A 17,041-nucleotide genomic window follows, 5' to 3' on the forward strand; every position below is an offset into this window, starting at 1 on the left:
CCTCTCCTTCTGAGACTCGACTTACACTATGTTAGACCTTTAGATGGTAACACACAGGTACCTGACACTCTGGGTTTGTTTTCTTTAAACCCTTTATCTCTCTTTGTAGATTGGATAATTTTCATTGTTCTACCTCCAACTTAATTTTCCTTTTATCATCTTTATTCTACTATTGAGTCCAACCAATGATTAACTTTTTACTGCAGAGATTGTATTTTTCATTTCAATATTTTTTATTTGCTTCCTTTCTAAATTTTCCATTTTTCTGTTGAGCACTTCTATCACATCATTCAGTTGACGTGTGCTTTCCCTGACCTTACGAGCATAGATAAAATAGCTGCTTTAAAGTCTTTGTCTGATGATTTTCTCTTGAGGTTGGTATGTGTTTGATTGTCTTTCTACCTTGAGAGTTGGTACCATTTTCCTGGTTGTTTGTATATCAAGAAATTTTGAATTGTATCCTGGACATTGTGAATGTTGTGTATTGCAGACTCTAGATCTATTTTCCACCTCTGGAAAATGTTGATGTCTGTTTTAGTAAAAAATTAACTAGGTTATGTTCCGACTATAAGTTATATCCCATCTTCTGTGGTTATATCAATTTAAATACACACACACACACACACCCCTTTCCACTTAACTTTGGGAAGTGCTGTAAGAATCAGCAGTAATTCAAGGATTTGCCTGGTGATTTTATCATTTTAGGATTCCTTCCCTCCAATTCACTCAATTTCAATGTACCACCTAATAAAAGAAGAAAAATATGTTTCCTTTTAGGTTAGCTTACTAAAAAAGATTTTCTTTAGTTTGCTTCCAATCCTACCTAAATCAAAAGCTTTCCACTGAGTCTTCTTCCAAGCTTGAACGTTTTTTCCTAGCAAGACTTAGTGAATGGTCTTGATCATTTCCTACTTATTCTTTTGTCATTTTTACTCACACTTCTTAAATTCCATGTTCAATTTAATGAGACCTCAAGGGTGCAGAATTACATTTAAGCCACAGAGTATTAATCACACGAACTCTCTATCCATACCTGCATCCTGCCGACCTTCTAGTCTGGGTGGCAAAGCCGCACATGCATCCTCTGGTACGTGTGTGTCTATTCTTTACAATCTCCTACCTCCTCCCTTGACTGATGTTCTTCCTCTAATTGTTTTCTTCTGACCACCTTCAGGGACACAATTCAGCATTGTACCATCTTTAGCAAAGATTTTACTGTGTTTTATTCATATCAGAAAATCACATTTGCATTTCAAACACATGCTAAAAATTAAATCATGGATGAAATGCCTGATGCATAGAACGGTTCTCATTAAAATAAACTTGTCTCTTTTATAACAATGTGAACAGAGACCACAGTTCTTTAGCATTCACACTGGAGTTCATGTTTCAATACTTTATAATTAAGCATTATGCTCAGCATATACTGTGAAAAGACAACATCATTTTTAAAATGTGTTACTCAGAGAGAAAACAGTGATTTTCATTATGTTCCCCTCCAAGCCCTTGCTTCGGACAGCTGGTATGGCTCCCATTGTCGGACACTGGGGGGGTTTGAAAGGAACATGAGCGCTGCCATTGTCACCCTGTGAAAAAAAATCCTGATAGTTTTTACATTTCAGGGTATATTAAGTTGAAAACTTCACTGTATATTATGAAAACTGTTAAGCCTGTAGATCTTTTTTGGGAATATGTTGCAAAATGGCTGATTTTGTCATTTTTAAATTCTTTTTTAAATTTTCTATTAGACTTTTAAAAATATGGAATGCTTCACGAATTTGCATGTCATCCTTGCACAGGGCCCATGCTAACCTCTGGATCGCTCCACTTTTGGTATAATATATGTGCTACCGAAGGGAGCATGATTCTGTTCTGTTTAAATGCTTGTTAGATAGCTCAGAAGAATTACATTTGCAAAGATCTTTTGAAATTTATGGGAACAACGACACTGCTGAATTGTGTTTAGAGAAAAATGAGAAACTAGTATTCAGTTTAATAATTATGTGCTAATAACCTCTGCCATATCCTTATTATATTAACTATTATGTTAGGGAGAAATGCCTAAGAAATATCCAACAGAATATCGACCTTCAAGGAGCTATACAACAACTAGAGGCTCTTTGAGGAGAACATCCAATCTGAGGGGAAAACTCAGCATAACTTAGAGCCATTAAGAACCAGAACAGTTCCGGCCAGGTGTGGTGGTTCACACCTGTAATCCCAGCATTTTGGGAGGCAGAGGCGGGCGGATCACAAGGTCAGGAGATCGAGACCATCCTGGCTAATATGGTGAAACCCTGTCTCTACTAAAAACAAATAAATAAATAAAAAAGGCGCCTGTAGTCCCAGCTACTTGGCAGGCTGAGGCAGGAGAATGGCGTGAACCCGGGAGGCGGAGCTTGCAGTGAGCCGAGATCGCGCCACTGCACTCCAACCTGGGCGCAGAGCGAGACTCTGTCTCAAAAAATAAATAAATAAATAAAATAAAAAAAGAGAACCAGAACAGTTCCAGGGCATTCAGCACTGCAGAGGGATGTCCAGGAAGACTTACCAAGGGCACTGGAAGGCGAAGATGTGCCTGCACACCACAAAATACAAACGGGAGCCATGAGCACTTGGAATGTATGTGATACTTCTGAAATTTTGAAAACTATGTGAAATATGAACCTGACAGAGAAATACCTTCAATACAGTACAATTTCAAGAAGAAAATGAAAATGGGTCTCACAAAGTGATGGGAGATGTGTCCAGATCCGTTTTGCAGTCTGAGGCAGGAAATTGACCCCACGCTTCCCGTTGACTTCCTTCAGACATTCAGAACTGTGCTAGAGACTGACTGTCCCATTAGGAACAAGTAAGTAACACAGCTTGCAGCTGTGAAAAGGGTCCTGGGCAGGACGCAGGGCAGAGTATCACGGAGGCAGGTACTGGAGAATTATCTTCAGCCACAGTTCCAAGCTAGCGGGAAAAGCAGGTAGTAGTGTGGAGAGGTAGTTTATTACAGCTGAGGGGAACACACCCAGGGCATTGTGTGACATTTTAAAATATATACTCAGCCATTACAAAGTTTCTGCCACTGGGGAAGAAGGAAGTGCCACAGGTACCAAGTAGTATTGTTGTTATAAGAAAAATAGTGAAACTTCCTTATCTCTGAATCACTAATTTTCTGTTTTTTTGTTTGTTTGTTTGTTTTTTTGAGACGGAGTCTCAGTGGTGTGTGCCTATAATCCCAGCTGCTCAGGAGGCTGAGGCAAAATAATCACTTGAACCTAGGGGGTGGAAGTTGCAGTGAACCGAGATCATGCCATTGCACTCCAGCCTGGGCAACAAGAGTGAAATACCATCTCAAAATAAATAAATAAATAAAAATAAAAAAATGAAGTTTCAGTTATGCAAGCTGAGTAAGCTCTAGGGATCTGCTGTCTGTACAACATGGTGCCTATAGTTAACAATACTGTATTGTGCATTTAACATATGTTAAGAGGGTAGATCTTATGCCAAATGTTTGACCATAATCCAAAAATTCCCACGTGAGAATAGAAAGAAAAATTTATGGGTTTGCAAATGTACTTAGTTATCGTTTCCCCTAAGGACTGAATTGAATTTATTAGTATTTTATAAAAGATATTTACATCTAAGTCCATAAGTAAAGTTGGTCTATAATTGTTTTATACTTGTTTCGTATGAAATTATTCCACCAGCGTTAAATGAGTTGGTCAGTTTTCTTCTCTTTTCTGATGTTTGCCAATGCTTGCCTATAAATCCATCCGGTTTTTGGACGTTCTTGGAAGGCAGTTGTGACTTAGGATTAAATTTCACTACGGTCAATGCTGTTGGCTTATCAACATGCTCTCTTTCTGAAAAAAATTTTAATACTATCTTCTAAATATTGTGATACCTTTTTGAGGTTGGTATCACAATATTTTTTACAGATGAAGGAACTGAGGCTTGAAAACAGTGCTGCATGCTATGGAAAACAGTATAGTTCTTTCTCAAAAAATTACAAATAGGGGCCAGGCGCCTTAGTGGATCATTTGAGGTCAGGAGTTTGAGACCATCTTGGCCAACATGGTGAAACCCGTCTCTACTAAAAATACAAAAATTAGGCAGGCATGGTGGCACCCGCCTGTAGTCCCAGCTACTCGGGAGGCTGAAGCAGGAGAATTGCTTGAGCCTGGGAGGTGGAGGTTGCCATGAGCCAAGATCACACCACTGCACTCCAGCCTGGATGACAGAGTGAGACTCTGTCTCAAAAAAAAAAAAAAAAAAATTACAAATAGATTTACCATATGATCCAGCAATTCCACTTCTGGGTATATACCCCAAAGAGTTGAAAGCAGGGACTCTGAACAGACATTTGTGCATCCATGTTCATTGCGGCACTATTCACAATAGCCAAAAGATGGCAGCAACCCAAGTACCCATCAAGGGATTAATGGATAAGCATAATGTCTATACATACAATGGGATGCTATTCAGAATTAAAAGGGAGGAAATTCTGACACAGACTAAACAGAGATGAACCTTGAAGCTATTATGGTAAGTCACTTATATGAAGTACCCAGAGTGGTCAAATGTGTAGAGACAGAAAGAATGGTGGTTGCCAGGAGCTGAGGGAAAGAAGGAATGGGGGCCTACTGTTTGGTACAGGGTTTTAGGTTTACAAGATGAAAAGAATTCTGGAGACGAATGGTAGTGGTTGCACACCATTATAAATGTATTGAATTTCATGGAAATGTACACTTAAAGATGGCTTAAAATGGTAAATTTTATATTTTCTGTATTTTGCCACAATAAAAAAAAGTACTACATTAATTGACAGACTAAACAAGGACTTTTGGCACCAAAATTAGACTTTGGAAAGAAATTAGATATCTCAGTAAAGTCATCATGAGAAAAACATGATTGTCAATAGATTTTGTTGCACGTGCTTTAAGACATAGATTTGCTTTTATTTGGAATCACTTGGCAGTGAAGGAAAGGGTATCATAATCTTTTTATGCCCTTGGGACTCCAAAGTAGGGTTGCCAGATTTAGCAAATGAAAAACACAGGATGCTGTGCAATATTTAGCATGTGCTTACACTAAAAACATGTCTGTGGTGTTTATCTGAAATTCAGATTTCCCTGGGTTCTGTGTTTTATCTGGCAACCCTCTCTAAGAACCTGAGTCCAGACTTGGTGAGTTAAGGAATCAGTGTCAGAACCCGAAGTGAGAACCATAGCTGGTGTCTGACCTGGAAGCGCAGGCTCAAGGTCACGGGGACAGACCCACACCCAGGCCACTCCACTCTGTGCTTGTGAAAGGCCAAGGGGGAGCTGGTGGGTTTTCTCCTGAGGGATCCTTCAGAGAGATCTTGTGAATAGCTGTACTCATGAAAGGCCCATGCTCTGTTTTAACTCTGTTAAAGGGGGGTGGAGGCAGGGCTGGGGTGCAAAGCCCAAGGCAGCTCCACAGTCTGTGCTCTATGTCCTGGTTTTGGTCACTTCCTCACCCAACATGGTGGACCAGGATCTAGAATGTCTGAGCCTTCATATCCCACTGTAGCTGGTTTCCGCAGAAACATGAAACCAAAGACCACCCGCGGCACAGCAAAGAGGTTCTCGGTGCACGTGCACTGCCGCTGAGATGGGAAGGTGCCTCTTCTGAGCCCAGCTGCCCAGGAGCTGCCTTTGAAAAGTCCGCATTCCTCCCATGGCTGGTGCTACAGAAACATCAGCATGTCCACAACTGGCAGCTGCCTTTCTCTAAGAAACATCTTCATGCAGGTATTTAAATGGGAAAGAATTACAAATTTCAAATATACTCATCAAGAGGTGTGAATCCCAAGGGTTCAAAAACATAAGAAGGCAACGAACAGGGACGGGGACCAGGAGCACAGCTGCCTTCCTTGTTTATCCAATCAAAATCTCTCAGAGACACAGACACTAACTCTGGCCTCCTCCGTGTTGGAAAGGCAGGTCATGGCTAAGACAGGTGGAGACCGCTCTTCAAGTGAGCATTTGGAAAATGGGATCATTTTTCTGAAGGATATGGACAGCGGCCGCTGTGACCTGAGCTGCAGCCACAGAGCAGAACTAAAATGAATGTGGAAGGGATTGAATGTGACTTCAGAAATCTGGGTCTACAGCTGCTTGGTCCATTAAAAGAATATACTTACATGGTTTTAAAATGTTCCCTCTTTTCAAATTACACACACTATCCCAGAAAAGTAGCTGATTAAAGCAAACTGTTTCATTCCAAGTGGTGAAAATAAAATTGACAATAAAGGAAGCACTAATTTAAAATGATGCCATCTTTTCTTTTTTTCTGTCCTGCAAAATGCTGTTAGGTGAGGTCCTGATAGCACAAGGCCACGTCCAAGGAGGGTCCAGCTCCTTCCTTTGCTCCCTTTGCCCCTGTGACTTGCTGGAGCCTCCTTAAAAGGTTATGTGGCAAACAGCTGGTGTGCTCATCTGATTAATCAATGAACATTGCTTGTCTGTTGTAGAAATTGGAGCTTAGAGTTTTCTTGAAGAAATAAAAGGCTTCATACTCTAATCTATTATCATCTGTATTGACACTTTTTTAAAAGCTCAAAATGAAAAACATAAAACACTATCAAGTAATCAACAGAACATTCAATGTGTATAAAGAAAGATTTATTTAAAAAAAAAAAAAGTTTGAAAAGAGGGCCAGGGAATTCAATTTACATTTTAGACCATTTAATGGAGGTATTTGTTGCACATGTGGTTTTAGTGTAACGTAAACACAACATCTCTCCCCAGAAACACTTAACCTGAGTTGGAAATAAAATATGAACTGAAGAGATTCTTAATTCACACATACACTTCTCCTCAAAATATTAGCAATGATTCCAACTGATGATTCTGCTTGAAGTTCAGGACTCGGTCCCAGGACAGGAATGAAGGAAAGCTCCATGCAGTTCGAACGCTCTGCTGAAGTCAAAGGATTGCACCTGCGGGCTCTTAATCAGAGCTAGCTTCCTCAAACACCCGCGGAACGAGGTCTGGCTGCGCAGGCATTTTTGCTTCACGCCAGCTGTTCAGGAAAGAAGAGAAGACAAATCTTGCTTAATTTTGTTGAAATGCGATCCATAGCACAAAAGGAACAGAAATAATCTCAAGCCGGTTTGTTTTTTAAATTTTTCACTATCAAAATTAGAAGAATATTTTCCACATATGTGGTGTCAGTGAGTAGCAGAATTCAGAGAAAATTTTTTTTGAGATGGAGTCTTGCTCTGCCACCTAGGCTGGAATGCAGTGGCACGATCTTGGCTCACTGCAACCTCTGCCTCCTGGGTTCAAGTGATTCTCCTGTCTCAGCCTCCTGAGTAGCTGGGACTACAGGCACCCGTCACCACGTCCAGCTTACTTTTGTATTTTTAGTAGAGACGGGGTTTCACCATGTTGGCCAGGCTGGTCTCAAACTCCTGACCTCAAGTGATCCACCCACCTTGGCCTCCCAAAGTGCCGGGATTATAGGCGTAAGCCACCGCACCTGGCCAAAAACTTTTAATATATAAAATTTTAAGGCATAGTTACAACTTAAAAAAAGTCATACAACAGGTGTTTATTATTTGCAACAATTCCTTGGAACATCTAAAATACATAATTCTAATCCAAAATTGACCAGAGAGATGAGTCACAAGTTTGTTTCCTAAAACAATTCCCTAGCCCTAAAATGACTCCCAAGTCTGAGAGTCATGAAATTTACTTCGGTAAAGTCATCCAGCTGCCTTTATATCAGACCCAATCTTCTCACGGTCTTACCCAATGATTAACTTGTATGTGTAGATTATTTTAAGTTTTCCAAGAATTCTTAGGTATTTGATTTGTCACCCAAACCATGTACCTTTCTCAATCTCTATTCTACATCCACCTGAACCAAGACTTCCTCCAGGGACAGTGCCCCTTTTGAGTGGAAGAGCAGGTACCCGTACATACCAGGATAGCCACCAACATAAATGGGATCGTTGGTGTCCACCGAGGTAGACTGGGTGTGTGGACTTTCAGCGCCAACTGCGTTCCCGTCGACAATCAGAGTGATACGGTGTTTGCTTTTGTTAGCTTGAAGAGTGTGCCATTTTCCATCACAGAGCGCAGTGGCGGTTTTGGGCTCATATGCAGCTGTTATCCTGCCAGCACCATTGTTGACATGGAACAAGACCTAAAAGCAAATATCTTGGTGAGTTTTTGTGTATTTAAGGAACACAGTCCATTTGTATAAGCTCTTGGAGTGGATAAAATCGCAGCATTATGTTTGAAAGGAGAGCTAACTAGGAGAAACAGAAAATAGTTTTGAAAAATAACCTTTTAAAGGATTCAGATGATGGCCGGGCACGGTGGCTCACGCCTGTAATCCCGGCATTTTAGGAGGCCGAGGCGGGCGGATCACCTGAGGTCGGGAATTTGAGACCAGCCTGAGCAACATGGAGAAACCCTGTCTCTACTAAAAATACAAAAAAATTAGCCAGGCGTGGTGGCGCATGCCTGTTATCCCAACAACTCGGGAGGCTGAGGCAGAAAAATTGCTTGAACCTGGCAGGCAGAGGTTGTGGTGAGCCAAGATCGTGCCATTGCACTCCAGCCTGGGCAACAAGAGCGAAACTCCGTCTCAAAACAAAAAAAAAAGATTCAGATGTTATACTATTCCCCAAATTCCAGAAAGGGCAAATGGCCACCTTCATGACCACAAGTCCAAGCACATTGCATCCTTAAGTGAGGGCCTCATTTTTAGGACATTTTAGGAGTTAATAGCCTTATTGGAGGTGCTGATCATACTTTCTTTCTTTTTTTTTTTTTTTTTGAGATGGAGTTTTGCTCTTGTTGTCCAGGCTAGAGTGCAGTGGAGCGGTCTTGGCTTATTGCAAACTCCACCTCCCGGGTTCAAGTGATTCTTTTGCCTCAGCCTCCCGCATAGCTGGGATTACAGGCGCCCACACCATGCCCGGCTAATTTTTGTATTTTTAGTAGAGACAGGGTTTCACCATGTTGGCCAGGCTTGTCTCGAAATCCTGACCTCAGGTGATTTGCCCGCCTAGGCCTCCCAAAGTGCCAGGATTACAGGCGTCAGCCACCGCACCTGGCCCGGTCATACCTATTGATAGCACCTATGAGCGAATATTTACTAACTCTCTTCTGATGAACTGTAGATGCTCTCCCACAGCAAGTAAAGAGATCTCAGCTTTGCAAAAGATAGGAGGTGTTATAGGCTGAAGACCGCCCCTCCAAAATTCATATGCTGAAGTCCTAACCCCCAGTACCTCAGAATGTGATTGTATTTGAAGATGGAGCTTTTAAAGAGGTAACTAAGTAAAGATGAGTCACTAGGGTGGCCCTCATCCAATCTGACTGTGTCTTTATAAGAAGAGATTAGGACACAGACATGCACAGAGCGAAGACCATGTGAGAACACACGGAGAACGAGGCATCTGTAAGTCAAAGAGAGAGGCCTCAGAATAAAGAACCTTACCAACACATCAATCTCGGATTTCTAGTCTCTAGAATGGCAAGAAAATAAATTTTCATTGTTTAAGCCACACAATCTGTGGTACTTTGTTCTGGCACCCCAAGCAGACTAAGACAGGAGGAAAGAATTTCAAATGTACTTTTTGAAGATTGTTATGCTACATATGAAATTGCTCAGTATTATTTCAAGGTGGACTGTGACAATTAAAGATATAAGTCATAAACCCTTAGGCAACAACTAAAAATGTTAAAAAAAGAACTATAAATAATAATCCAATAAGAGGTAAAATGTATAATACAACAGAAAATTACATTGTTTGCAGCAATTACACTTCTGATTGCATTTTTAATTTTTTATTTATCTAAATAAAATATTTTTCAAAAATAGAGATGGGGTCTTGCTACGTTGCCCTGGCTGGTCTCAAAATCCTGGGCTCAAGCAATCCTCCTGCCTCAGCCTCCCAAAGTTTTGGGATTACATGTGTTAGCCACCGTATCTAGCCCCTGATAACATTTTTTAGATGTCCAATAAAAACATGCAAATAGATATAAAAGTTTTTAAAGTATAGATGAGGGAAAAAGTTGGCTATAAGTCAGTGTAGAGAGGCAGCAATATGACATCAAGTTAGTTCTGTTTTGTCATGAATTGGAAAAGAAGTGAAGGGCAAAATGTCAGACATGACCTTTCAGATCCTCCCCACCCCCACTCTAGGATATCCTAGGGGTCAAAACCCAGCGGGGAGTAAGTAGGGGAATACTAGAAACAACCGGTAAGTCCTGGGGAATCTAGAAAGTGGAGACTTGTTCCTTGCCTTCCAAGAGGCACTAGTGTTGGAAAATTCAGGCATCTTACTCCCACAACAACAAGCATTGACCACAGTGCTGCAGAAATGCTGGTAAAATGTAGTTAGGTAGAGAGAGGACCAGAGAGACACCATCCCTGATTCCACACGGCCTCTGTGTGGCTTGGCAGAAATCCCCAAGTTTGCACATGACCCCACGGGGAAGGCGGAAGATGAAGAGGTGGCACTACTCATGACAACCAGGATGAGAAGCCTGAGCCAAAAGGACACTGGCCAAACTCTCCAGGAGCAGCCCCCACGCAGGGGCAACACTGAGACCCCAGACCACTCACTGTAAGAGGCTGCCCTGAAGACCAGGAGACTAAGCTATGCTCAGCTGCTGTCCACGAGACAGTCCACAGAAAGGAAAAGGGCGATCGAGACTCCTTTCCCTGCATCCTGCCTGCGCCCAGACAGCCCCAAAGGGGAGAGGAAGGAAAGTGAGAACTGGTAGAAACTGTGAAGGAGGCGGTTTTCAAGCAGGAGACTAAAAGACTAGTACTGCAAATTGTTGAGTTCATTTTGTTGCCAGCAGGAGAGGGACATGAAAGGCTGAAAAGCAAGGGCAGAACAGTCACAGAAAAAATAACATGCCCTACATTTAAAAAAAATTATAGCATGGTACGTCTGTCCCACGGAATAATACGCCACCACAAAAGGGAACTGACTGCTGATATGCACAACCACCCAGATGACCCTCCCAAGATCAGGCTGAGTGTGAAAAGCTGATCTCAAAAGGATACCTACTGAGTCACTTCATTTATGTAACACTGGCGAAACAGAAATTAGAGGGACAGCAAACAGATTAGTGGTTGCCTAGGATTAGGGGTACAGGAGTTGGGTGTGGCCATGATGGGGTATTAAGGGGGAGCCTTGTGGTATTGATACAATTAAGTATCTTGATTGTGCTAGAAAAATGCATGTTTGTAACCCCAGCACTTTGGGAGGCGAGGCGGGCAGATCACGAGTTCAGGAGTTTGAGAACAGCCCGACCAACATGATGAAACCTGGTCTCTACTAAAAAATACAAAAATTAGCCAGGCGTGGTGGTGCACGCCTGTAATCCCAGCTACTCAGGAGGCTGAGGCAGGAGAATCACTTGAACCTGGGAGGCAGAGGTTGCAGTGAGTTGAGATTGCACCATTGCACTCTAGCCTGGGCAACAAGAGCGAAACTCTTGTCTCAAAAAAAAAAAGAGGCCGGGTGTGGTGGCTCACGCTTGTAATCCCAGCACTTTGGGAGGCCGAGGCGGGCAGATCACGAGGTCAGGAGATCGAAACGACAATGAAACCCCGTCTCTACTAAAAATACAAAAAATTAGCTGGGCGTGGTGATGGGCGCCTGTAGTCCCAGCTACTCGGAGAGGCTGAGGCAGGAGAATGGCGTGAACCCGGGAGGCAGAGCTTGCAGTGAGCCGAGATCGCACCACTGCACTCCAGCCTGGGCGACAGAGCGAGACTCCGTCTCAAAAAAAAAAAAAAAAATGCATAATGCTACCACTGGGAAACCTGGGTCTAGGTGAAGGGTGCATGGGGCCCTCCTGTACATTTCATTGCAACTTCCTATCAATCTGTAGTAATTTCCAAATAAAAAGTTAAAAAAATTATTAGAAGGGATAGGGCATCAGGTCAGCAGCTTATTCTCAGATGGTTCAGGAAAAAAAGTTCTTTGTATTATAGTTGTAATTTTGCTGAAAGCTTACTTTCAAACATATAAAAAGTTATTTTTGAAAAGCTTTTAAAAAATAAAAAAGGTTTTTTCGTAGCAATATCTGTTTTTAAAACAGTAATGGGACCACTGTTTGACTCCATGAAAATAGATAGTTGTGAATTTCAATCTGCTGTTTCTCAATTGCTCTGTCTCTGACACTGGGGGGAGGAAGACCCCCATGGAGAGGAAGCACCCACCTTGCCGTCCACAAGCTCTAGTCCAATGGCATCCACTTTAGCAGTGCTGATCCCCAGGAGGACGCCATTCTGTGAGGAGGTTCGAAACTCCAGTGTGATGTTCACATCTGACTGGACTTTGTAGCCCTCTTTGACTGTAACACACAAGGACGACCCAAGTCAGGGTGAGCGCTGCCAGACCCAGGCTGAGCATTTGGGCTCCTGGCTAGGGGTCGGGGGACCTGGCTCTAGCTCCTCCTTTAGATCCAGCTCCATCCCCACCAGCAGGTCACTCCTGCCCTCTGAGCCTCGGCTTCCACAGCTGGGAGATGACGTGGAGCTTTTCAAGAAGACGCATGCGGTCAGCCAGGTCAGAGCAGAGCCAGGCGCCTCCTTCATCTGTGGCTGCAGAAGCACATGGCCCTGCCTCGCCCCGTGGACACATCCTCCCCGCGGCAGTCTTTCCCGTGGGCTGTTGGGATTTGATCCCTGGAATCCCTTTATCATCATCCGAGAATAGTCCAATTTATTTTCCTGGTATCTGTGTACTTGGGGGAATCATCATTTACTGAGTGTATCAGAGTCCATACTAAGTTTGTTAAAGGTGGGGATTGAATGGAATGATTTTTTAATTCAGGTGATAAAAAAGCCGAGGAGCCACACTGGCGCTATTGGCAACAGCAGGCAGTTGTTACCATGCCCAGGGCTGAAGGGAAAAGGGGAGAAGGTGGTATGCCCAGAGCTGGGGGGGTGGAAGGGGAGCTGAGGCCACTGAGGGGGCTGCCCAGCAGGGCTGGGGCCTGGGCCCCAGGAACAGGAGAAAGGAAGCCCAGAGTGAACGAGAGGTGTTCTGCTGGCTTCCCCCTTTTCCCCACCCAAACTTCTGCACAGCTTCCCTGGCGCCAGCTGGTCTAGACATTTTATGCTGCTGATTTTTAATTCAAAGCCCTTTCTTAACTTGGACAGTAAGTGTGCATTACAGAACCTGGGGAAACTATAGATGAAACTAGCACCCCATGTCTGGCCTCTGTCAGGAGTCATACCACTGCTTGGGGGAGACTTTGTCAGGCCATCCATATAGCCCAAGACCTGAGAAGGCTTTTTACGCCAAGAAATTAGGAATCAACTGGAATACTGAACTCAACGTGGTTTTCCTGCAGCCTTATCCAGTGGGTCCTGTCTTATACTCTTGGATCCGCATCACTTTAGAGTACAGACTCATCCGGGGACTGCCTTCGAGAGTGTTGCTAACACATACCAAGAGCTGCATATCCGCTTCCGTCAAAGAATGTTCCTTCCTGGGCCACTGCGTAGCACCTGTTCACCGTGAAGGCGGACACCGGGCTGTCCTTGTCCAGCTGTTTGCTGTTAACTGTCACATCCCCAATGCAGGCAGGGATGCTGTGGGTGATCTAAGACAAACGACATGCAGGAGTAGATGGTGATGATTCTAACGAGAAGGGCTTGGACAGATTTTCCTTCCACTTCATCATATTGGTCTCAACAAAACACATTAAAATGTCATCTTTTTGTTTTAAAACTTTAATTGCCACAATACTTCACATGAATGTCTAAGTTAGAGCTACCATTGAGTATCTTTGCTAACAATGCAGTGGAAGTGTTTTCTATTATTTTAGTGAAATATCATGGAAATCGAAACATGCTGAGTTTACTAATGTGCAAATACGCATTTGCTGGGCTTCCCTGAATTGTGCTGTGGCCATGTGGCTGTGGAAAGGGAGATATTCATTAACTAACAGGCTAGAAAGACCGATCAGGTTCTGACGGGCGGCTCTGGCACACGATCTGTGGACATGCCTGCAAAGTAAACCTCTTTACAAGCCCCAGTTTCAAACAAGGTAATTTAAACATAAAGATGCCGTGAGGTATGCTCTTCTACAAAATAAACACAACCACAGCGAAGGTAAAATGTCAGTATGGAAAATGCTGCTTACATTTCCAATTTTCCTGGCCTGGTACTGGGAGGGCAGGCCTCCTAGGTAGAACAAACCCTCCACATCCAGCATGGTCCCATCTCCCACCACGGTCACCGTGGGGGACTCTTGGCCGTCAACAGTTATGAAGCCTTTTCTTTTAACATAGTCTGTCTTGACCTACAGCAAAGTGAAAACACGCATAATTTTTAAGGAATCTGAGAAAACTTTAACAGATGTATAAACTTTAACAGATGCGACATCTGTTTCTGAGAGCTGTAACAACCTGAATGCAATGCTAAAGGATGGTTCAAATTTTTAGACAGTTGGTGATGAAAAGCGGATAAGCCTGGCAGAAGAGAGGAAGCAGGTATGAAACTGCCTTTGCAAAAACTATAACAGTGAAAGAAATCTGATATAGAAAGATGATGACAGTAAGAGGAATCTGACATAACTGACTCTATCCTGCTTCTAACCTCATAAGCTGTCTTTGCTAATTCATTCTAGCTATGGGAGGAATTTAGTTGATAGTTTAAAACAAAGATGGTAACAGTCCCTTCCGGAAATGGAAGAAATTTAGTGGATAGTTTAACTTTAAACCAAAGATGATAACAGTCCCTTCCCAAAATGGGAGGAATTTAGTTGACAGTTTAAAACAAAGATGATAACAGTCCCTCCCCAAAACTAACTCCCTCCTTGCTCAGGGACCAAAATCGCCTTTGTAAAATTAAGGAAATGCCACAAGGTTGGAATTGTGATAGGGGCCTGAATTCTGCTAAGATACAGGCATAAACTCTAACCAGCCATTGTTTTTCCTGCTAAGATGTAGGCATAAACTCTAACCAGTCATCATTTATAATTTGCCTTTTTAAACTACTTACTGCTTAGCAATCACGTAGCCAATAGTCATAAGTGTTATACCTTCTCCAACTGCCCCATATAGATAACACCGCTATTGTAAAACCTAGGACTAGCATTTGAGATATTTTTCAGACTTTGCATTCAGTATGAACCAACTGGCACCACCCAGAGCAGTAACCCCTACCCAGGAACTGGCTCAGCACAAGAAGACAACTTCGACCCCCTATGGTTTCTTCCCTAATCCAATCAACCAGCATTTGCCATTCCTTATGCCCCGGCTGCCAAACTATCCTTGTTTACACGAGGTTTTAACCCTAGTCCTTGAATTCTTGGGGAGGCAGCTTTGAGAATTATCTCCTGGCAAGTTGCCTCTGCAATAATTAAACTCTTTCTTTGCTGTAAAACCTGCCATTCTTAGTGCATTTGCTTTTCTGGGCAGTGGACAAGAACAACCCAGCTGGCCGATTACAGGCACAGGTAAAGCATGCTGCACACCAGAAAGTGCTCCAGAGTCCTGGTTATCAGAAAGCAAATGCCACGAGGGGAGGCTAGGCTTTACATACTCCTTGGCAAGGCAAGAACATGTCTAGTACCTTTTGTTCATCCCGCCAATGTTTGCTGAATGTCTGTTTCATGTCATGTACTAAGCAAGGCCCTGGGGATATTTCAGAAGCAGAAAAGATCCCTGCCTTCAAGACTTGTAGTCTCTGGGGGAGACACCAGACACACAAGGCGAAATAGAGATTAATGGGGATAATGTGCCTTTGAGAAATGGAGTGAACCTGAGTGATAGATGGAACAGAACTCAGAAGCAGCCACCACAAGCCTCCTGAGATCGTACCGTGTGCCACTTGCCATCGCTGAGCAGTGCAGGGTGAGAGACCTTTGTTCTGCCTTTGCCAAGGTCAAACATGAAGTGGAGGCGGCCCCCGTGCAGCTGGAGCACGGCGTAGTCTGCTTGGTTCTGATGAGCCATGTAGTAAATCAGGCCGCTGGAGGCGAACGTGCGGATACTTAGCTCAACCGAGAGCCTGGGGAAAACAAGGGCTCAGCATTGAGAAAGGAAACTTTTACTTTTCATTTTTAAAACCTCAAAAGAGAACTCAACAATTGTTTCGGCGTTTACACTGAACATCTCAGGAGAGAGGGGTATTCATTCCTTCATCCATTTACACGTCCATTTATTTAACGAGTTCTTACCGCGTACCTCTGTCTGCCGGGAACTGTTTTAGGATGAGGATAAAGCCGTGAACAAAGAGGAAGATCCCTTTGCTCATGAAACTAATACAGAAACACATCAGAGAGTTAAAGTGGGTCCTGTAGAGGCCAATCCGTGGCTACCTTAAGTAGTCAACGAGGGTAACTCTGCAAAGCTGGTATTTCAGCTGAGGTCTGAATGACAGAAAGGGCAAGCCCCTGCAAAGTCAGGGCTTGATGGCAGGGGACAGCAGGAAGCCCATCTGAGGCCGCGGGGGAACCAGAGCCACTGCAGGTGTGGAGGAAGGCTGCGCCTGGGTGGGCCCCGTCAGAGGAACCTGGAGCACCCAGGGACAGGACGAGGGTGGATGTGGCTCCATCAGAGGGAGGCGGGGCTTTGAGGGTGTTTGGATTTTCGGCACAGTGGGAAGTCACAGGAGGGCTTTGAAAGGGGGAGTGGCCAAGAATTCCTTTAAGAGATCCTCTGTCTAAACTGAAGAACAGGTCAGGGGGTCAGGGGTGAAGCGGGCCCCATCAGGCAGCTGTTACGACAGCCAACAGGGAGGAGTGGGTGGCTTAGACCAGGGTGGCGGCAGGGACTCAGAACAGATTCAGGAAATGTTCTGGAGGAAGAAGCAAGAGGATTTGCCAATGGACTGGATTTGGAGAGTGAGAAAAAGTGAAATAAAAAATAGCCTCTAGGCTTAGGCCTTGGGCAACCAGGTGAATGGTGATTGTGCCCGCAGCAACGGCAAAGAGCAGGAGAGCAGGACTGAGGGAAGCATGTGAATTCCATTCGGGGTGATGAGGCCCAGGAGCCTGTTCCAGTCCACACAGAGATGTCCAGTGAC

General features: G+C 43.6%; 1 protein-coding gene and 1 non-coding gene across 2 annotated transcripts in view; both read right to left on the bottom strand.

Moving 5' to 3' along the window:
- Positions 1 to 1,754: 1,754 nt before the first annotated feature.
- LOC116470011 (U6 spliceosomal RNA) lies at positions 1,755 to 1,863 on the bottom strand. The gene has a single exon (XR_004248452.1). It is a non-coding gene; the product is annotated as a U6 spliceosomal RNA (small nuclear RNA).
- A 4,672-nt stretch (positions 1,864 to 6,535) lies between these two features.
- The window catches only part of LAMA1 (laminin subunit alpha 1), a 171,295-nt gene continuing 160,789 nt past the window's right edge, over positions 6,536 to 17,041 (bottom strand). Inside the window, exons 58-63 of the mRNA XM_032152780.2 lie at positions 15,835 to 16,024; positions 14,154 to 14,312; positions 13,457 to 13,610; positions 12,220 to 12,353; positions 7,947 to 8,169; positions 6,536 to 7,041 (exon numbers count right to left, since the gene is read on the bottom strand). Coding sequence (XP_032008671.1) covers positions 6,881 to 7,041; positions 7,947 to 8,169; positions 12,220 to 12,353; positions 13,457 to 13,610; positions 14,154 to 14,312; positions 15,835 to 16,024 — 1,021 coding nt within the window. The 3' untranslated portion in view covers positions 6,536 to 6,880. The remainder of the gene's footprint in view (positions 7,042 to 7,946; positions 8,170 to 12,219; positions 12,354 to 13,456; positions 13,611 to 14,153; positions 14,313 to 15,834; positions 16,025 to 17,041) is intronic.

Source organism: Hylobates moloch, unplaced genomic scaffold, assembly GCF_009828535.3.
Source record: "Hylobates moloch isolate HMO894 unplaced genomic scaffold, HMol_V3 SCAFFOLD_5, whole genome shotgun sequence".
Classification (NCBI taxonomy): Eukaryota; Metazoa; Chordata; class Mammalia; order Primates; family Hylobatidae; genus Hylobates; species Hylobates moloch.